Consider the following 22,755-nt stretch of genomic DNA (forward strand, 5'->3'; position numbering starts at 1 on the left):
GGTTGTACGACATCTGACCGCTTCCAGCGTCTTAATCTCGTCCTTGGGATCGTATGGAAACCTCCCCCGACATTGGATCGGGACACCTAGGGTGGGTACTAAAGCTCCACAGCATTTCCTTCACACAGCACAGGAGCTCCTGGCACTGCTTGTTTCCCCCACGGATAGGCCATTTGCACAAATGGCTCCTCTCCCCTGCCACTCGTACCAGCCTCTTGTTCTACCTAGCTTCTTGGAGGCCAGACTCCTCTATTTTTCAAGTGTGTGTGTGTGTATATATATATATATGTATATACATATGTGCCACATTATTTTTCAGAGAATTAAATGGTGATCTACCTGACAGATAAACAAGGGCTTGCCAAGACCAATATTGGACAAAAGCAGTTAAGTAAGTATGTCACTCTCAGATGAACACCAATATCCAATTGTCAAATATCCTGTAGAGAAAAATCTTTTAATAGGCTGTAGTAGGATAACCTGCTTCCAGAAGAGATTTTTCTGATTCCCCAAAGTTAAACACCATGTATGCTTCTAAGGTTGAGATTTCACATTTCCAGAGTCTTAAAATACTTCTGGTGTTACAATTCTGCCTATACTTTTTCTTTAGAAAAAGAAAGCAAAGAATGAAACTTAGGTTATCCCAAGAAGCACTTGTTTTCTATGAAATATCATGACAACAAATACCATAGGTAAATAAAGAAGTCTTGTTCAGCATGATATTTGGAATATCATAGAATACCAGCTTGGAAGGGACCTCAAGGATCATGTGGTCCAACCTTTCTAGGCAGGAGCACAGTCCAGATGAGATGGCCCAGCACCCTGTCCAGCTGAGTCTTAAACGTGCTCAGCGTAGCAGTCAACCACTTCCGTGGGGAGATCATTCCAATAATTGACTGTTCTCATTGTGAAAAATTTTCCTCGTGTCCAGTCGGAATCTCCCTGGGAGTAACTTGTACCCATTACCCCTTGTCCTCACCACGTGACTCTTTGTAAAGAGGAAGTCACCATCTCCTTTGTAGCTGCCCTTAAAGTACTGGTACATTCCATGCATATATGTATTCCAGTGATACATTATGACTGGAAATGGGTGTACCACCAGACTGCCACCTCTTTTCTCTGACCAGCAGCTTAATATACACCTCCCTAAAAGGTACCTACAGCACAAGGTAGAGCTAGTATTTGCAATCAGAAGTTTCACTTACATTAGAGGTAGATATAGTACAGGGGTTTTGTTTGTTTTTGCCAAAAATGCATACATTTAAACAAAAGTTATGAGCCTTTTGAATTAGGAAAATTAAGCTAAAAGGATCCAGACTAAATAGGAAAGACAACTACCAGCAGTCCAAGAGCTGTGTTAAAAACTTCTAATTCAGTGCCTGTAAGCTTTACTTATTTCTCTGCTATCCCATCTATTTGCACTTTAGACTGAACTTAATTTCTACTTTCCCACATTGACTCTGTTTATTTTCCCATTTATAAACGCTAGTCTGACCCAAATCTACTTTGGAAACAATTTTTTCTCTCCCCCCCCCCCCCCCCCGCAAGCTTCCTAAACATGTAAGCATTTCTTTAACACAGATGCTCCAGTTTGCCAAGTGTCAGAAGCAGCTCCTTTTCAGACTGCTCTCTCTCAGAGTCTCTAGTAAGTTGAGGCAGAGGCAAGGGTGCAGCTGTTTTCAAGCTACTTGTAATGAAGCCTTCGAGAAGATCATCAGTGCCCTTCTATCTCACTAGTTCCTGCATGGGTTTGCTCATATGTGGACTGGCACCCATTACCTTTATTCAAATCATCAGCAAATACAACCCAGCACACTAGTAGTTGGTTGTGACAGGGCAGTGAGAGAAGATACCAGCCCAAGCTGTCACTTGGAGCAGGTGGAAGGGACACACCAAACAGGACACGCCCGCAGCGCATTAAGGGCAGACATCCTGTACTGTATGGGAATATCGTACATTGAACACTGAGGCAATTTGCCCTCAAAACTCTGCTCAGTTGTGGTGGTGGTGGGAGAGGGAAGAACCAGGTACTCCTGTACGCACTACTGCACCAGAGGGAACACAAGAGGAAACTGGAAGGAGAGCTCTGATGCTGAGTCAAGGTCATGGCTGGAAAGATGAGTCTGATAGGTAAAGATCACACTGCAGGAAAATCTGACATGCATTTGACTTCCCGAGCAAGCACAGATTAATTATATTGCATGAAGTCAGTCAGACCAAATATATCATGCATGCATAGCTCAGTCACAGAAGAGCTCAAGGAGTGGTGACTTGACACTGAATTGGAATGTGATGAGAAAGATTGAGGGAAGGAGGACTTATTTATTGTAAAACCAGAAGAGCAAACCCCCTAAATTCACAGAAGGCTGCATGTATCTTTGGTATTTAGCTGTTCTGCTAGTCAGAATGATCCTGCAGAAATATTAAAACCCAAACAATTTAGGAACAGCAAAAAAAGTAAATCGGTAGGGTGGAAACAAATAATCACACTATGTAAGAATTCACTAATAAAATGCCATTTTAATAACTTTTTTTTTTTTTACAAGGAATCCAGCTATACACTATAGAAAAATAAACACCAAAGAGACTCTTTGCAACTTACAATATAGTGATGCAGGCACACTTCAGATGTTAACTTAGTAGTAATTTCACATGAGAATGTAGAACATTGTTCTTAGTGAAAAGTCATTTCCTCTTAAAGTACTAAAACATAATAAAAAGAGTCATATAAAAATCTGATGCAAAAGCACTGCCCTTTATTCAGTTGCACAAGAGATCACAAGTGCCTCCATTCAGTATGGACCAACTCTGAAGGAAGCAATAACTCTGGAGGGGTTTGCAGTACAGATTTCAGAAGCGGTCTCATCACTTTCTCATGTTTCTCTGGCGAGGTGGGCCTGGAACATGTCCTAAATTTAAATAAAACAAATGAATATTAGAAAACTGCTTGTGTTATGAAGCAACAGGGTGCAGTTAGAAGCATGTAATTTCCTCAATGTGCTTCATATGAGCTACACTGAAAGCAATTACCATTTTCATGAGCCACCTAGGAACAATACAAAACAAGATTTGAAAGCTCACACGTCTGCCAAAGCGAGGGTTCACACAATTGCAGGCCTACTTTACACAAAACAACAGGGTTGCTCAGTTCAACTCTATCACTCCTGTGATGATTCAATACACATTCTGTTGCTGGACAAGGTCTTGTCACCGAGTAGATGTTCTGAAGTTCATTAGAAACTAGGAAATCATTTTGCTCACAGCACTTCTAAAGGTTGCAACATCAGTCTAATTGCTGACATCCTCATTCTGGTAACGTGGAAATTACAAAAACTTTTCACGAAATTGCTATTAATGGTGTCCCAGTTGTGGAATACTTATTCCACACTTAGCATAAAGCAAAATACCTTATTTCTATGAAATGCTGTCAGGTTTCAATTCTAAACTTTGTTTATCTATCTGTATCTGCCATAAACAATTACAGTATTTGGAGAAAACAACCCAAAAAATCACAAAGTCATGGTATTAAGGTTTCTAGGTAAAATCCTGCTGAGAACACTGTCAAATTTCCCATATGGAAGTGTCACTGTAGCTGTTGACTTTAGTGATATTAGCAAGACTAGGATTTGTAAGCAAAGCTAGCCTTTTTTGTTTGTTTTTAAAATTTTTTTTTTAATTAGATCAACTCAGAGTACCAAAAAAACAGACAATGTTTTAGACTTTCCCCAGAGCTGTTGTCCAGCTATACCAGGCTCCTGTGAACGTTGACAAAACCAAGGTTCCTCTCTTTCTAGAGAAACACGTAATTTTAAAGTATAATTTTTCAAAGTCAACACTAAAAATGTGTTAGGAATGCAACATGTAATCATAAAAAATTTGCCTCAGAAGTTAACTTAAGAATCATTATTTTTCCAAAAGCAATGAAGCCAGTAGTCACAATGAATAATGCATTTTATAAATTGTGGGGAAACTGAACGAGAACAATACAGCACCTCTACAACATAGATTAAATGTTCAAACCTGGTACAGCAGAGGAGCCAGTGCGGTAGATGCGATTTGAATGAGCATCTGCAATGACTGCAGGGCCAAGAGTCACTATTTAATGCTGTGATCAGTGATTGAATCCCCACTCCTTCTCCCACAAAAATCACCACAGAGATGATCTGCTGACCATAAAGACTGGAGGAATGGCCAGCAGTAAAAGTACTGGTGACTGGCAGAGATTTTCTGGAGATGGTCCAATATTTTTCTCATCTCAGTACAACCAATATAAAGCCACACATCTTTGGGCAAAGGCTGAAGGACAATTACAGGAGGTAAGTCTGCCTAGGAAACAGCAGTTGACAACAGTTATGCTTAGTGAAAGAAATATGTAAGATGTGTATGTGCAATGTGTGAAGGAGTCCACATGGCCCTCTCATAGTGCTACAGCCAAGTATCTACCTGGTAATCTTTCTAGTTTTTGGCTGAAATTATGGGGAACCAAGGGTGGTGGTTGGTGGAAGGAAGTAATCAGTGCTTGCCTAGAGATCAGGGACCATAGTGACCCAAAAATATCCTGGTTGTGGGGATAAGCAGCCAGAAGTAACATGGGGAAGGAACCAGCAATAGCAGATGAAAGGGATAAAGGCTGGATGAAAAAATCAATGGCATTATCTGACCTGGTGGCCCGTATTAGCTCAGACCAGGAAACTAGCAACATAAACCTGGATGGGTGAAGTAAACTTTGGGAAGATGCTCCAAAGACCCTGGAGAAATAGCTGTCAGCAGGCTCCTCAGGAGCCCCCACACAGAAGGCAGTACTGGAGCTTTGTGCTTCTCCCTGGGCCTGGGATGAAGCTATGTGTTATACCCCAATGTGGACCGTGGTCATCATGATCCCCTCCCTGTCAGTGATTTGAGCTAACATGGGTGCCCTTCCTCAGTCACCTGCTGGGATTGGCATGCAGGAGCATGACTTCCCATGGCGTAGCCATGGCATGGGCTGTGCGAGCAGGCTCTGTGTGCGTGTGTGTAGGTATTGTAAATATTATGTTGCTGTTTAATTTCTGTTACTGCTCTGCAGTGGTGAAGGCAGGTGAAGGCCTTGCAACATGATGGTTACATGTATAAACAAGGAACAAGTTATTTTTGTACTTGGTCCAACACAAATGGCACTGCAGCCAGAGGTCCAGCTCTGTTGTTCACAATACAGAGATACTAATACACTTGAGAAGGTTTAGACACGAGTCTCAAAAATAAGAAAATGTTGGAAAACACATCTAATCATATCTTGATAGGAGATGATTTGAGGATGATGTGATGACAGTTTATAAGTTCTTTCTTGGGACACAGAATTTCTGTGATATAACTAAGATGTAACAAAAGCGAGTAACTAGAAGATTAAACTAAGTAAATTCAGTCTAGAAATTAGGTGGAAGCATTTTAAATAGAAAAGATAAGTGCCACTACGATAATTTGTGTGCTTTTCAATCAATTTTAGAACTAGATAGCTGTTTTTACCAGCCTCCAATTCTTTTAATCTGCTGTGGAACATAAGGAAGCAATAAATGAGGGAAGTGCTGTAGTTTGTGCTGCAGAGATAGCCCTGTTCAGCTATTACAGTGGTTCTCTTTGACTTTAAAGCAAATTAACTCTATACACATCTTCATCTAAACTGCAACACTTGATTATTTAGACTTAATGACGGGTGGGGGAGGGGGGCGCAAAATCACATGAAATTATTCAGCCTTATCTCTGAAGAATTTCACTAGGAACTTATTTTGAGAAATGCCACACTTGGACTAGTTTTAGATATGATTCACAAAAAGGTTTCATTTCAGAGACTGACTTAATTTTTTCTCCTTCCCCCCGCCCCCAAGAATTATAGTTATTCATTAAAATGATGCTCTTTCCATGCTTTAAGTGTTATAGGGAATACGTAAGAAGAACCTTGCAAAAAGCAGCCCCGACTGCTGGCAGATGTGAGGGGTAACAAGGTGGTTCTTACCTGGTTGCACACCCCCTAGTCTTTGCTGGATAACCTCTAAGCGATGGATGTATTCCGTTAGTGATCGTTCAGGATCCTGAGTAGGCACAAGTGACTTTTCTGAAGCTGAACTTGTGGATGTATGCAATCTTAAAAGGAAAACAAATTATTTTCTTCTTCTCATGCTATACTCTCAAATAAATATAATAAAGTTACATTCATAGAGGCAGTAATTCAGTGCAAAGCAAATTAGGACAACAGTAAACACCACTACCACCAAAAAAATTATATATAAAACAATATAGACTGGGCATCTTTGTATACAGGAGACGGAAAAGAAAGGATGGTTTAATAAAAGCTGGAGTATCTATGAATCTCTCTCTACTGATACGCAACAGAAAGTCCCTCAGGTAAGAAAGCTGCAGTCAGAGGCAAGTCCAAATGGCCAAGTGAGAAAAGACCCACTTCTGCAGAGAAGGACTGAAGAGGAACATGCTGCATCCAGGTGTGTACTCTCCTGTTCAGCAGGTAAAATACTATATTGAAGGACAAGGTTGAAAAGGGGACCCTTTAGATGGTACTCTGTGTTTACCTTCTGGTCATTAACAATAAATTTCAAATATTAGCAGAAGTATACATTGGAGGGGACACTGTGCAAACACATTCCTATTTGGAATTAGGATTTATCCCTTCCCCCTGCACCTTTCGAATAGCGGAAGGTAGTTCCAATCCATCCCTTCCTTCTGTACAGCTTTGCCAGGAAACAAAAGCAGCAACAGGCATCGTTTAACCTATCTTGGACGCACGTTAGACTTGAACTACCACTAACCCAGTCACACTGAGTCAGGGCCTACTATTATTAATATACTTGTTCCATACAATACAGATGACTTTTCTTGATAGGTAAGCTGCCAGCTACTGTTTCTGGCTGTCAGACCCAGATATGTGCCACAACAGAGGAATAGGGCAGGGTACAATTAAGTCTTTTGGGAAATGCTTGCAGGTCTCTAACTCTCCAAAATGTTTTGCTAAATTCTATGCAAGCCAGAACACTACCTGTCCTTCATGACAAGCACTGTCCTGTCCCCCAAATCAGTCAGCAATATTAAAAAACCTAAAATAATTTGGAGCACTTGCTGGTTTTGCATACCTCTAGATCACCACAGCTACTTCGTTGCTACTCTTTTTTTCTTTATAAAGAAAATTCTTGCCTGCTGGTTGAAGTTTCTAATGTAGCAAGGAGGTTAAGAAACAAACAACACCTTCCAAGCTGATGGGACTGACAACAGCTACCTCTCACGTCAACTCCTGCAAATCATTACTTCAAGGAAGAAGCCACATACGAGAAGCAGCTTGGGAGAGAAGACGCTACACCCAGTAGTGCACCATGCAATACCTGAGGTTACTTTGGGTCCCAGGAGAGGCTGGGAGTGGGAAGGCCTGTAATGACCGAAGGCCATCTTCCTACCCAACTCAAGCACAGAGCTTGCAGCAGCATTTTCTTAGCAGCACCGTGCAGAATGTCACCTGCGACATCCAACCCAGCAAACAGTAGCTGGGGTTGTATTGCTGTGCAGAACTGGCCATAATTAATGAAAAACTGGAACAGTACAAACCCCACAAGTTCTCCACCTCCCATTCTGTGTGCATGCACAAAGTCTGAAGGCAGCTAATACTAATGCAATGCTGTCATATAGTAGGGGAGCTGCTTTCACAGGACGCTCAGAAATTTATCTCCAACTTGGACGGCAAAGGCAACAAGAATTACCCCTCAAAGGCGGCTAACAGACATAGCCATTGTAAATCCCGTAGCCTGTACAAATTAAATTGAGGTACACCACTAGGAATGCTCTCAGTCCAAGAACATCAGACATGCTTAAAGCAAGCAAGAAGTTTTCTTCTCCTTTAGCAACTTGAAAGAAATAAAACATTTACCAGATCTAAGAAAACGAATTCCTCTTCATGTTCAAGTACCTCCTCCAATAGGTGGTTACATTTTTATGAAAGACTGTCCATCGGGGTGATTAAACATATGCAGAGATTGCAGACTGACCTGTTGTGTAAGCAGTGAGAGGATCTGGGGGAGTGGCTCACAAATCTTGCAGAGCTGGTTCTGTGGCACAGCCCAGTGTCCCGGGTGGGGGGAGAACCAAGATGAACAGCTGGGGGCTGCTGCTTTGTCAGAATTTCTGTCTGAGCACCAGAGGCTGTGTTAAGTATAAAACAGTTAAAAGATATGCACTGGGAACCATTCAAAAGAGGCTATCATAAACCTCACCAATAAACCCCACAAGAATTACAGCAGAGTACAATTGTGTTTGTTTTAAATGCAGCTAAAATACACTTTCTATAGCTAACTGCTTTTTTAGTTTGGGTTTTTTGTTTGTTTGTTTTAACCAGATTTAACAGAAGTTTGACATTTTAATGTCAAACAACTGCTTCCTGCAAATGGAGAAGTTGCACTGTTTTCTTTCTCCAGACTTGCTTTTTCCTCAGCTGTTGCTATATCCACATGGGATGTTCCAATGACTGATATAAGGAAAATATTTTTTCAAGCAATTTTAATTTTTGTTGTTTGCTCTAACTATATGTTACTGTTGACTTACACTCCCCGACTTCAGTGACAGCAGAGAAAGGAAGAGATTTTTTTGTTTGGTTTGGTGAAAGTCGGGGGGAGGGGGGACGTGTTGGGGGATAAGGGTGGGGTGTTGTTTTGTTTTCATTAAAAAAGAAAACCCCTTCAGGTAAGTCCTTTAAATCACAAAGAAATCAAATATTTTTTTATAAGGCTGCCAAGATGCTATTCTCTAGTGAGGTAGAAAGTTCAGCATGCATTTCAGGATTCAAGTTTCATAGGACCCACACAACAGTGACTTTATGTAGGAAGTTGGGTTGTTTTGCTTGAAATACTTATTTAAAAAAAAAAAAAAACCACCAAAAAAACCCAAAAAACAACAAAAACCCAAACTTAGAGACAGTGAAAATTATGTAGTTGTAGTAACACGTAATGAAAAATGCACTTCCTTCTGAATTCTATTTAGTGTTGAAAAGCCACAAGTAATGGAATATTACATAAAATGGGACGGTTCCACAATATTGGGTACTGCATTAAGATGTTTGTTCAAGTTCTTACAAACACATGCATAAGTAACTCAAAGGAACACAGTCCATTCTGAACTGCATCAGACCATCTATCCATCTTTGATAGTACTTAATAAATGCCAGAGAAAATAGTTAGGGATATCTAAATCAGATTTAAGTATCTTCTGAACCTTTGGAACCACTTAAAACCCTTTTTCACCTCTGGTAACACTAGCAGGTACACCACTTCTAAAGACTTATTTTGATGCCACATTTACCAATTTTAATACTATTACAGCTGTATTTGTCCTTGCCTTATTAATAACTCATGGCACTAATTTCCATTACAGGTAGCTTTGACCTGTACAAAACAACTCTCCGATGAGTTTTATGAACATAGGACTCAGTTTCGCAACTTGAGCAGTTGCAATAAACGGAGAAGAGGAGGAGCTCGCCATTGTTGTAAATTATGAATTCTGAAAGTTTTCAATTGTAATTTCTTACAGTGCCCTTTGTAAACTCATAACCATTGTGTTCGGGAAATGGATAAACACAGTTGTGTTAACATATAAACAGATTTTGACACTTCTGTGGGTATTTTTTTGTTTTTGTTTTTAAATGAAACACATCACTAAAGAGAAATTATGATTAAAACTATGTACTTGTCCAAAACGCTTACCTGTATTGCTTCCTATACTGCGAGAAATGGTTTCGCCCTGTGCGCTCTTCCTGCTAATTTTGTTCCACTTTTTCACCAGAAACTTTAACCTTAGTAACAAATAAATTTGTACAATCATTAAAAATAAGCAAAAATACACTGAATTTTAATACTAAACTCTTTGTTGGCATGAAACCTAATAAACAACACAAGTAACAATCCTTGCTGGAGTGGAGGAGAATTCTTCAGTGTCAGTGTTTAGAATGAAGGCTTATTCCATTTTACTCTGCAATTATTCTCTAACTGTTAGAAAGGTTTGCTCGTTTTGGCCGTGCTCCTCCATTCTGTCCCTGATCTCCAGAGAGTTCTGTGGCAGCTCTTCGTGCCTCAGAGGAGTAGTTTGGAAGTCACTGTTCCTACATCCTTTGATACTGCTATCATTATGGCATCCACATCAAAAACAACAGCCTAAAGACATTCTGTGCCATCTCCTGAAAGTCTGAAACTTGTTAGTAATCATTTTTACTAGACAAGGAAATTGCTCTTGTAATTGTAACCACATTCAAAACTATTTTTTTCATTAAATGGATTCAAAAGCCATTATGAGATGGCATGTTGTCCCAAGTGCAGCTAACAAAATCCATTTGATAGTAAGTGACAGAGCACGATACAGTCATACCTGATGAAACACAGGCTACTGAATTCAAGAGAGAAAAACCATCACTGATGAGATGATCACATTCTGATACAAGACAGACTATCCAGTGAGTCCAAATGGATAAGGGTCAGACCTGACAGGACATCAGTTTGTCATTGTTGTGCACTGATTCTCCGATATTGTTGTGCATGGATTCTGATATTGCAGCTGGGTATCTCTCAAGACATAAGCAGCTTTTTATAAATCTTTACTTTAGCACGCATCCAACTTAGCACTGACTCTGAAATAGCAGTTTGGCCAATGTTACAGCTGACAACTCATGTCTGAACTAGTTTTGCAGACAGCTTTTGCTTAATAGTAATGTAGGATAAACCATGGGAACTATTTTTAAAACTTCCAAGAAAACATCATGTATGAGAGACAGTGAGTGTTTTGGCTTTACCTTGATACTGCGATGATTGCCCTGACTGCACATCTGAACTTGGTAAAAGGACGGGAACGTGATCCAGAAAGCTGCAGGTCTGCAGGGGAGGGGTAGATTCCCATACGTGCTATTAGAGAGAGGGTTGCTTGCTCACAGTCCTGAAATCCACCAAGAAGCAGCAAGAGGTATTTCTTCTGATAAACTAGAGCCTTTCTAAAGCTCTCTGCTCTAAGGTACTTCCTATATAATCTCTGCAACTGGAGAAATAAAAAAGGAAAAAAAAAAATCCAATCTGTTAAGATTTAGCTGCAGAAAGCTCAGAAAAGTTGGTCGCTTTTTCCAGCAGTATCTCCCACAACTTGCTGTGCATGGGTATCTAAACCTATTTTGCATTACAAAATTGTAGAAAGCTATTTAATAATTATGAAGTATGGAAGCAGTGTACGTTTATCTCTAAAATGAAATTTTGAGTGAGAATTTGTATAACAGACTCTGTGACTTAGCCAGTTTTGGCGCACCGTAGCGGTATTACACTCTGGCAGTTTGGACACCATACATGGAGCCTTGTACCAAGTCTACTGAATTTCTGTATGTCTACGAAGTCTTGGCTAGGCTAGAAAATTTTGGCATGGCTACTGGTTGGTGTGCAAAAAAACCAGCCACAAACAAGTTGTCTTCATGTCGAACATCCATACTGCAGACATAAGGGCAGCTGGAACAATTCTGTACATAGCTAAAAAGCGCCCAAGTTTGGAGTGTCAGACTGCCTTAAATCTCCTGAATGTTTCAAAGCAAAATTGTCATACTTGAAACTCTAAAACAGTTTAACTCTTTAACAAAGAAAATAACATCTGCTTTAAATAAATATTAACTAGTGAGCATGTTGGGATAAGTGCCCATCTGTCTTGATTACAATAAGATGTGTCAGAGGAATACAAAGTATTTAAGATTAGGAGGAAAAATTAAAAATAATGGCTGTTTGATATTTTCATGCTTAGACAAGAAATCTGAATCTCCCTCTCATTTAAGAATAGAAAGAGATTCCAAAGAGCTAGCTCTTTGGAACTAGCTAGTTAGTTTTGGTGCAAGTTCCTGTCTAACACCAAGAAAGTTAGAAAGGAACTTTTCTGACATGGGACATCTGGGGAAAGCGTTCCTAATTTAATAAGCAGTTTATGAAATTGTTCATCTATAAAATCACCTTCTAAAGTAGCAACTGAAAAAGATTACAGCAATAAGTGTAAGTTAAATACCATAATCTGACAGATACTTATATCCCCAGAAAGCTGAGCTGTACACTTCCTGGCTCCTCCGCAACAGCAAGTTTTATCATATTTATTTAAAAAAAAAAAAAAAAAAAAAAAGTATTACTAAATTACCTGTTCTACATGTGGCATTAATCCCTTAGGGAATGCCCAAGAACAATACTACCAAGGACTGAAGTCTCCAGAGGTTTTTATGATCTTGAGTTGGTAACAATCCTCACACAGCAAATCTGTACAATGGGCAAGATAGCGAAAGCAAACCAAGTGCCAAAGGTTTAAATGACACACTAATGGCTACAGCACTGCTTGCTCATCAAGCTACAGCCCATTTGCAGGCCATCACGATCATTTTACCTTGGGACTGGAAATTTCTACCACTGGTTTGTTTTCAATTTCAGCAGTCGCTTTAGCCAGTTCAGATTCAGCCTGTTTCAGTGCATTCTGCAAAATGTTTCTCTCTCGCTGCCAAGCGTCTCTTTCCAGTTCTTGAACAGAGTCAGTATCCAGCGATCTGATCTAAAAAAAAAAACGCAAAGGAAGTGAGACATGATGGTTTTCTGCACGTTACTTCCACAGCCAAACATCTCAAACTGAATAATAAGCTAACTTTGTGGACAAACTAAAACATTAAAAAAAACGAGCCTGAAAATCAGAAATGACATTCAGGTGTTAAGTGGTACGATGGACAACTGAAACACACAAGCAGCCCTTCTTAAGGGTGTTGGTTGATGAGAAACTCAACTCAACATAACCTGGCAATGGGCACTTGCAGCCCAGAAAGCCAAACGTATCCTGGGCTGCATCAAAAGAAGCATGGTCGAGGGATGTGATTCTGCCCCTCTACTCCTCTCTGGTGAGACCTCACCTGTAGTACTGCGTTCAGCTCTGGGGCCCCCAACATAAGAAGGACATGGACCTGTTGGAGTGAGTCCAGAGGAGGGCCACAAAGACGATCAGAGGGCTGGAGCACCTCCCCTATGAGGACAGGCTGAGAGAGATTGTTCAGCCTGGAGAAGAGAAGGCTCCGGGGAGACCTTATAGCAGCCTTCCAGTACCTGAAGTGGGCCTACAAGAAAGCTGGAGAGGGACTTTTTACAAGGGCACATAGTGATAGGACAAGGGGTGATGGCTTTAAACTGAAAGAGGGTAGATTTAGATTGGATATAAGGAAGAAATTCTTCACTACGTGTGTGGTGAGGCATTGGAACAGGTTGCTCAGACAAGTTCTGAATGCTTCATCCCTGGAAGTGTTCAAGGCCAGGCTGGATGTTTCTTTGAGCAACCTGGTCTAGTAGAAGGTGTCTCTGTCCACAGCAGGGGGGTTGGAACTAGATGATCTTTAAGGTCCCTTCCAACCCAAACCGTTCTATGATTCTATCAAATCCATTGTTAATCAAGCTACCCCTTCTCTACAGATCTGTCTGAGCAGCTTTACAGGAATCCTGTTCCCTTTAATAACAGAGTCTCTCCCAAACACTTGGATATGGAAACAAATCTGGCTTTCTTCCACATCCACAGGCAGCACAGAAACTGAATAAATATGTCTGTGCATATGGGTGCACAAAAACATGTTGTGAATCATAGAATCATTAAGGTTGGAAAAGACCCCTGAGATCATCGAGTCCAACTGTTAACGTAACTGCCAGGTCCACCTCTAAACCATGTCCTTAAGCACCACATCCACATGTGACGCATCTACGGAAGTAACCTCTGAAAAACCACATTCAATTTTGAGAAATTCAGTTTTGCGGTAAGTCATCTCTTGTAGGATTAAGACCCACAGCTCCCAGTCCAATTCTTTGTGAAAGTTCTGCCTTCATAACCCTCTTTGTACCAACTATCACTTTAATGGTCAACAGTTACATTGGTGCGTGATGCAGCAGACCACAGAGAAACAAAAGATATTTTTTGAGGCGGTTAATGTTTTATCCCTTGAAATAAAATCTGTACATTAGAGGAGCCAGTACACACAACTGACCCCAATTTCTCCTAGCAACTTATTTTAGTATAACGTTATTAGGAGTTTGAACTTTTTCAGGAGTAATTTCTTATGAATACCTTACTACACTAACACGTGCCATTTAAATTTGTCTTCTATGAAGAGCACAACTTGTCAAGTAAAAAACTTATATAATAAAGTTTAATTTTAATTTTTAATTTTAAACCCCAGCCATCTACGTCTTTTTACTGCCTTCAAGAATCTAACACTACCTTCAGTGTTGTTTTGAAATTAAGTATTTATTTCTGTCCGAGTTAAAATCTTGTCCTGTAATTATTATCTAATTCACAGATGTTCTATACAATTTCAGGTTTTCACACTGAAGTTAAATAAACTAAAGCACACATTTCCCTACATACAGCTTTCACTGGCATGGCGGTTGTGCCATATCACACAGCAAGATGGGACAGAAGAGCATTTTGAGAACAAGGGCAGAGATAAGGACTTCAGATACAAAACACACTTCAGGTAAGTATTATTAAGAACAGTTCAAACATGGGAAACAAAACCCATCTGTACTGTACTGAAGTGGAGGGAAGCTGCTTTATATTGGCCTCCTCAGCAAGCATTTTGTCCATAGCAGAGGACTCTAAAGCTTTATGAGAAGAAGGCTTAACCAAAATAACTCCTGCTTGGGAAGAGGTTACATCCCCCTCCTGAAGACTGGAGATAATCCATTTGGCAACCACCTAAGTGGCTGCACAGGCGACAGAAGGAAAATATTTATTGTATTTTGTAAGCAGTTAGATACATAGGGAAAGCTTGCACCATGCCTAGCCAGCTTGTCATACATCAGAGTTGTATTACAGAGCGCACAGGAACAACAGAATTTACAAAAGCCTCTTCATGTACCAGTCAGAACTTTTTCTCAAAGGTGTGTTTTCTGGGGATCTGCTGTAAAGTAGGTGAAGGAATAGAGAGAGCCAACACAGAGCTAAGACTCTTAGCTAGCCATAAATCCCAGCATTTTGGCTGAAATGGCTGCCATGTGGTTGCAGATCTCTTTCACTGTATTGCTAGCCGGTTGAGGGAGGTGAGTGTCCCGCTCTACTCTGCACTGGTGCGGCCTCATCTTGAGTACTGTGTGCAGTTTTGGGTGCCACAACACAAAAAGGATACAAAGCTACTAGAGAGTGTCCAGAGGAGAGCCATGAAGACAGTGAAGGGTTTAGAGGGGAAGCCGTATGAGGAACGGCTGAAGTCACTTGGTCTGTTGAGCCTGGAGAAGAGGAGACTGAGGGGAGACCTCATCACAGTCTACAGCTTCCTCACGAGGGAAGGAGGGGGGGCAGGCGCTGATCTCTTCTCCCTGGAGACCAACGATAGGACCCGAGAGAAGGGCAGGAAGATAGACCAGGGGAGGTTTAGGCTGGATATTAGGAAAAGGTTCTTCACCCAGAGGGTGGTGGAGCACTGGAACAGGCTACCCAGGGAGGTAGTCACGGTGCCAAGCCTGACAATATTCAAGAAGCATTTGGACAACACCCTTGGACATATGGTGTGAATTTTGGGGTTGTCCTATGCAGGGACAGGAGTTGGACTCGATGATCCTTGTGGGTCCCTTCCAACCCAGGACGTTCTATGATTCTATGATTTCTTTATTACAAGAGAAAGACATAAATGATAGGGCAAAGTTATCTGGTAAGTAAGATGGAATCTAAAAGCTATGTATTTTCTATCAATAGACCTGAGCTCAGTCTTTGATAATCCCTAGGCTTGTATAAAATATTTGCAATACTGTGAACATCAGTCAAAACACCCCTCCTGAGATGACAAACCACTATTGTGCTTTTTGAAAATCACTTGACAATTTGCTGAAAAACAACTGTCTCTGGATGCATACAGAAGCAGTAGCAACACATCGCAGGGTTTGATATCCTTGGACATATTACATATCTAGGAAAAAACAATGCCATCAGAAGCAGGCTCTGCAATACAACAAAAAAGCAAGAGTCTGATACTAAAATATGTTCATATAATGACAGTGTGAGTGCAAGAGCACATCTTTTTTCCATCCCCAAGGCAAAACACAATTTTCATCAGAATGTTTTACCAAAAAAGGAAGGGGAGGGGGGGAAATAAATAAATCAATTAATCAAGTTACATGTGTACTGAAACCCAAAGAATACAGAACAACTTACTGATAATCAACAAATATATGCCATTTTCCTTACCTGAGGTGCAAGAGGAGACAATAAATCTGATTCTAGTTCCTTTAATGTCTGCAGTAAAGAGGCTACAGCTTCATCATTTGATACAGACCAATCATTAACTGCTCTGTTAAACAGAAATATTTTTTCAGTATCAGGTTGATTTGTAGTGATGTTAACATACATTTGATTCCTTCTCCCCACTGGATGATCTTTAAGTTTTGATGCACTATTCATTACACAAAATACTATGAATACGCACAGAAATTAGCAAGTTTTGTTAATCTTTAAGCGTAGAATTTCTAAATAGTGCCAAATAGGATTTCTTCAGAAGTCTATTTTATATCAGTCTGAAATCTTATCATGCAAATTCAGGCTGTAGCAAAACATCACTAGTATTTTACTCTGCTGCCAAAGAAGTAAGAAATTACTGTGACTTGGCCACTCATTCCTGACCCCTAGCTTTTTCCTGCCATGCTCAATGGAGTTTCACATTCTAAACCTGCAGACGTGTTGATTAACCTGTTTTTTTGATTGCTCTCTAATCAGACTGCTGCAGTTGCCAAACTACCAAACGACTCTTTCCAGTAGTTTGTTTTTGGTTTTTTGGTTTTTTTGTTTGTTTGTTTGTTTTTTTGTTTTGTTTTGTTTTGGGTTTTTTTTGGAGTTATTCTTTTTAAGCAAGGTCACTTCACAGATTTAGTTCAAATGCAGGCATGCAAGCTTCTAATGGGAATGGCTGCAGTGGGATGACAATAACCAGAGTCTGCTGCCACCACAAAACCATGGTTTCACACAAGGTTAAGTCTTGTAAGCAGATGTACCACTCACTGCCTTCAGCACAGGGCCCTTGGCTATGACCCACACAAGCTCAGAAGCAGGATGGAAAGAAAACTACTGTTTTATGAACCATACTCACATATCTACAGTTTTATATATGAACTCATTCAGGTGCACAGCTACAAAAAGCAACTGCTGTCTTATCTTCTCTAGCTGTTGTTGCTGCTGTTGCAAATGCAATTCTTCAGTTTCCTTTATCATGGCCTGTGTGGCATTTTGATCTTTGTTTAAGGTACAGAAGAATTCTTGCTGACGGTTTGGAGATGGGAGATTTCTTTCTCTTTCTCTTTCTTCTAATATTGTCAGTATTTCCTGCAGCTCTTTAATTCTTTGTTCATCCCTCTGGTGTTGCCGTTCCAAGTTTTGCTATTTGAACAGAATAAGTAGTAGTTAATTGCTTCTTATACACACACACACACACACACACATATATATGCACATACACACATGTAAGTGATTTTTGGTTTTGTTTTTTACACACACACACACACACACAGACTGCAAGTAAAAGCATCACACCTAACTAGCATATCCATCTCAGCGTTCCTTAACTCACAGACCAATTTTAGGGGAAGGCTTACAGTACTGCCTTCCAGGGCCACCAGGAAGCCATTTAATGACTCCGGAGTGGGCATTTTCTCCATCCATTTCCAGACATGGTGACAGACAAAGTCTCCCAAGAGCCTGCAAAACGTCCCTCCTCCTCTAATGAAAGTGAAGGAGCTGAGAAACAAGAATGGTGACATTGGTACTGTTGCAAACCATAATTAGGAGCCTAGCTCAAAATATGGGCAATGACATGAAACCTAGTTTGGTTCCGTTCTGTGTCTAAGCCATATTCTTAATCTGTTAACAACCGGCAATTCCCAGCATATAGGCAAAGATGTAAGATCAACTTCTGTCAACAATAAACCCAGACACAAAACCCTGAAAACAGCTGTATGTGAGAAATGCAGGAAAAGAGCTCATCTAACGCATTTTTTAAGAATGCTTTGTTTAAGGGAAGGAAACATTTCAATTAAAGAACACCATCTACAAGGTTAAATCCGAGTCTGTGGCCATTTCAATATAAGGCAAGACTTGCAGAGGCATTCTCACCAGTCTCTCTTGATCTCTCTGCCAGTCCTTCTGTTTCTCTAGCTCTATTTGTTGCTGCTGTCTCCGCTCTCTCTCTCTCTCCTCTTTCTTGTTTTTATCTTGCTCTTTCATCATCTTGAAGAGCGACTGCAGTTGTTCCCAGTCAGCTTTCAGCTTCGCCTCTCTCTCCTTCTGGGCCTCTAAGGAACGGATTACCTCTTGCTTTTGATCCTGAAGAGATTCCAGCGTAGCTCGCAATTTGTCACTGACCTCTCTCTCCTTCTGGGTTTCTTCGCAGCACATCTGTACTTCGGCCTCCAGCTGCCTCTTGGAACGAATGGCCTTCTGGTGTGTTTTCTCAATAATAGCAGCTAGCTCCATAGTTCGGGACCTCTCTTCTTTGAGCTGGGCTTGGAGCTCTTGAACAAAGGCTTGTTCCAGCAGCGACTCCCTGTGCTGACAAGAAGTGCCTTCTTTCACTCTCATGCTCAACTGTTCTGTCAAAACACGTTCATGATTCAAGGAATTCAGGAGCTCCAATGAACGATTTTTCTCAGCATCCAAATTTCTCTGTAGCTCTGACAGTTTGCTCTGTTCCTGGGACAGCAACGCTTCACAGCGGGAGTGCTCAATCTGAAGTTCCTTGCGGAGATTATCATTTATCGTCTGCTCGTGCTCTAAGGATACGGCCAGCTGGCTATTCTGCACTGATTGCAACTCCAAGGCAGCCTGCAGCTCCTGTTCAAAAGGGGGAAGCACATATTAATAGTCCAGCACAAACACTCATTTGTAGGGCAGGAAGGCATTTGGCAATTTTCAACCTCCTGTTCTATCCAGGAAGAAATTCAAGACTGAACTAGAGGAGTAAATTAAAAAGTTTAATTTAAAATTCCAAGTTTAATTTTCTAATTACAAGTGCCAGAAGTATGCATGTTAGCAACATGACAACAAGTAACAAAACCAAAGACTGTAATGTTAAAATATCTTCCAGTACATTTTTTTTTTCTTTAATTAGTAGGACCCTCATTAGGAAATCACTATTCTTTACATCACCCAGTCACCTTAATAAGTGACATCTGAAGCAGAAATAACCCATGTTGATGTAAAAAGAACCAAAAATCTAAGCAGTAAGAGTAGATGTAAAACCTCTGGATTTTACAGCCCATCTATTTAAAGCACACAGTACAGACTGATAAAAGTAATCCATCCGTACGTCCATTTTGGGAGCCAGCCTTTCTTCAGAAGGAAAGGGAGCAACTGAAGGGGCAGTCCCAGGGTGCCTGCAGACAGTCGGAGCTAGCATTGCTGTTGTCCTAGCAGGGGAGTCTGCCCTACCCCAAAGCCAGCATCACCTCTCCTCTGATCTTGTAGAAAGCCAGGTCAGATGCTAAGTGGCATCAGCTTTCTGTAGTACAGCTTCAAGGGAGGATTTGGGAATGCAAGGCTGCAGCAATGTGAACTGTGAATGATTTAATCTGTTGCACAACTACACCTTGGGCAATGCACTTTCTCTTTGCCTTTGCTAAGATGGTCCCTGCCTTCCCTGCATGAGCAGTCTTTTTGAAGATGGAGGATGTTAGCACCATGTCCTACCATGCAAGTAGTAACAAAAATCCCAACAAACAAAAATCACCCACAAACCTAAACATCTACCAGAAAGATGATGGGAGAGGCCAGACTTCAAGGAAACAAAGTCAGAATTGTGCTTCCTCACTTAGGGCACTTAACTAGGATTGTTTTGGAGTTATCCGATAGAGTTTGGTTTTGGTTTTTAAGTTTAAAAAAAAGGTTTATGTTAAATCTTCCTTTTCCAGTCACTGTAGGCCTTTTACAAGAACTGAGTCATTGCTATCACAGTGTCAGAGAAAAAGCTGTTCATTTGTTTTCTGTTCAATTTAGAAAGGGAACAAAAAAGACTTTAGTTAACCTCCAAAAATATGTGTTATATTGGAAAGGGTCCACTTACTTTCTGCCAAGCATATGTATCATTGGGTGGTTTTCTTTATAACCTCAGTTGATCATACACATCACATCCTCATGGCACGTTTGCTCTGGAATAAAGGATGCAGCTACACAATTGTAGACTCTGGATCTCCCTACACAGCAAGGGGCAGTACAAAACTGGTCCCAAGAATGTGAGAGCGTAAGGCTCCAAAATCACCAAGAAGAGATACTGGGGGGGAGTGGGGGGGCAAGGGCGCGCAGGACAAGCATGCAACTTTTGCTTATTTCTGCATGTGGAATTAAGGCAGGTAACTGAAAGCTTTGTGTTTCTGTGGAAACAAAATAAATGCTATGCACATTCAGTAAAGGTTTGGTGTTTTTTTCAAACAGTTATTAAACAAAAAACATTGGACATGAAAAAGACTGCAAAAATAACCTGTTAGTTAAGTTCACGCACCAAGGGAGGTGAACTGAAGCACTGAGATGTAGGGCATTACCTCCAAGGCCTTTGTCTTTTCATCTTCTGCTTTCTTATGCTGAAGCTGTTCTTCCTCAAACAAACCTCGTAGCTCTGTTTCCTTCAGGTGTTCAGTCTGCAAGTCTTCAAGTGCCGCTGTCAAATCCTTTTCTTTTTTTTCCAATTCAAAACTGCAAAGTTGAAAACGACACTTCTATCTATGTTCAGAACAGAACACCCTTCACCAGCAACTCAAGCAAGACATTTTGGGTTTCTTTGTGTGAGTTGGTCTATTGCCCTGTTTCTTTAAGATGATCTCTGCTCTTTCTAAAGAGGGTCAGTTTTCCAGTCACAGCTATTTAGCAGCTGAAAACATTTGCCTCCATACAAAGCTAGAATTGCTTTATTTAGTAACAATTAAGAGGTAAGGAGAAGTTATCTATCCTGGCAGAGCAAAACTGTTGTCCTGTGAAAGAAAAGAAAAACAATCACATGCGCTAGGAAAAAGGGGAGGAGTGGGGGTGGAGTGGAGGAAAAAAAACAAACAAACAAACCATACACAAGATGACAGGCGAACAGAAATACCAACCAGAAGACTAAGACAAAAGCTGGAGTAGTGGGGTACATCAGGGACACAGGGATCTAGTCTGTTCACTTCTAATACACCCATACAACATGAACTTCTTTCACAACCTTCTCAGTCAAGGCTACAGAAAAAGTAAACATAAAAATTTGAATTGAAGAATAAATAAATTTAAGCAGTTAGTAAAGAAAAATAAATATATCCATGAAAAGTGAGAGAAGTTAGTTTTCCTCCTTGTGTTTCCAAGTGCTAAGCCATTTGTGGATCCAATGAGTATAAAGCTTTTTCAGACCTGTTGATAAATAAAATAAAATAAATGAATAAATCTACTTCTCACCGTAACTGGTTTATTTCCCTCTGAAGCTCTTCTAGGGATTTCTGCAGCCTTTCATTCTCTTGCTTACTTTCATAAAGCTCTGATTTCAGGGCTACTTTTTCTTGATTCAAGAGATTACATGTTTCAGAGGCTCTCTTCTGCTCCTCAGACAGGGTGCTGTGCAAGTCACTTATGATAGATTTTTCCTGCTGAAGCTTATATTCTAATAATTCAACTAGGATAAGAAAATATTAACAGTTATTTGTATTACAGAGAACTTGACAATGTTATCAGTTACACTGGTTCAAACGGGGGGGGGGGGGGGGGAACAAACAAACAAACGAAAAAATCAGCTGTATCAAAGTATTCTGGTCTGGAGAATTTCTTTCTTTTCAAACATGATATGAATCAGCAGAAAGAGGCACATGCATACTACAGCTCTGCTGCTAGTGAACCAGACAAAGCAAGAAGAACATGAAAGCTGGGTGAGACTACGAGAGCTACTGTGGTATACTGTCATTAACCTGTTACTAATGGATTCTAAACCTCATGAAGCAAACCCATCCATTTACTAGCAAACATAAATAATAAGAATTTCCTGAAAACCAACAAGGGTATTTTACTATCCTTGATGGGTTTTCTACACGTATACACTATTTAACAGTCATCCTTCAGTTCTATTGTTTTGGGTTATTTTAAATCTTCTCTTTGCTTTTCACATATTTTTCTTAACTACTAATATTAGAAAGAAGAATTCTTTCCTCTGCTAAAATCACAGGAAACCTGAGTGCATTAGTAAAACTGAAGAATTGTACAGCAGCTGCTTCTTTGCAAAACAATCTCTTTTTTCCTTTTATCTTCTAGGCAAAAAAGGAAAGAACTGACATAGAAGACCAGATAACAAGAACTTGGCGATTACTACCTTTCTTCCGAAGGTGGTGTTCTTGTTTGCTCCCATGATCTTCTGCATTGGTAAGGGTTTCCTGTAGCTGCTGTAGCTTCTCCTGATTCTGAAGATGCGTAATGCGTAGCTGAGCTCGGAGGTCCTGTATTTCAGAGAGCAGGCTATTCCGGTCTGAGGAGAAAAGGTGCTCTACAACCATCTGCCTCTGTTCCTCCTGAAAACGAACCAAGTCCTATTAAATCTACAAGACTATTCCCGTATTTTCTACAAGGATAAACCCTAGAGAAACCCTTGCAGTACAGGTTTTATACAGAGGCAACTTCAAATAACTAAATTCATGCTTCATATTAATGCAAAATGTTAACATTAAGTAACAAAGAAAAACCCCACTTCCCGAGCTTCCAAATAGAATAAGAGTTACTAATAATAGT

The 22,755-nt window shown here is 40.4% G+C and overlaps 1 protein-coding gene across 15 annotated transcripts in view; it reads right to left on the reverse strand.

Moving 5' to 3' along the window:
- Window positions 1-2,500: 2,500 nt before the first annotated feature.
- Window positions 2,501-22,755, reverse strand: part of PCNT (pericentrin) — a 103,731-nt gene continuing 83,476 nt past the window's right edge. For all 15 annotated transcript variants that reach the window (XM_082313451.1, XM_082313443.1, XM_082313442.1 and 12 more), the window contains 12 exons: window positions 22,343-22,538; window positions 21,442-21,655; window positions 20,562-20,712; window positions 18,142-18,858; window positions 17,123-17,409; window positions 16,228-16,330; window positions 12,409-12,570; window positions 10,808-11,046; window positions 9,729-9,817; window positions 8,022-8,175; window positions 5,990-6,117; window positions 2,501-2,909 (listed from right to left, as the gene is read on the reverse strand). In XM_082313451.1, coding sequence (XP_082169577.1) covers window positions 2,866-2,909; window positions 5,990-6,117; window positions 8,022-8,175; window positions 9,729-9,817; window positions 10,808-11,046; window positions 12,409-12,570; window positions 16,228-16,330; window positions 17,123-17,409; window positions 18,142-18,858; window positions 20,562-20,712; window positions 21,442-21,655; window positions 22,343-22,538 — 2,484 coding nt within the window. In that variant the 3' untranslated portion in view covers window positions 2,501-2,865. The remainder of the gene's footprint in view (window positions 2,910-5,989; window positions 6,118-8,021; window positions 8,176-9,728; window positions 9,818-10,807; window positions 11,047-12,408; window positions 12,571-16,227; window positions 16,331-17,122; window positions 17,410-18,141; window positions 18,859-20,561; window positions 20,713-21,441; window positions 21,656-22,342; window positions 22,539-22,755) is intronic.

Source organism: Platalea leucorodia (genome assembly GCF_965183815.1).
Source record: "Platalea leucorodia genome assembly, chromosome: 5".
Taxonomy (NCBI): Eukaryota; Metazoa; Chordata; class Aves; order Pelecaniformes; family Threskiornithidae; genus Platalea; species Platalea leucorodia.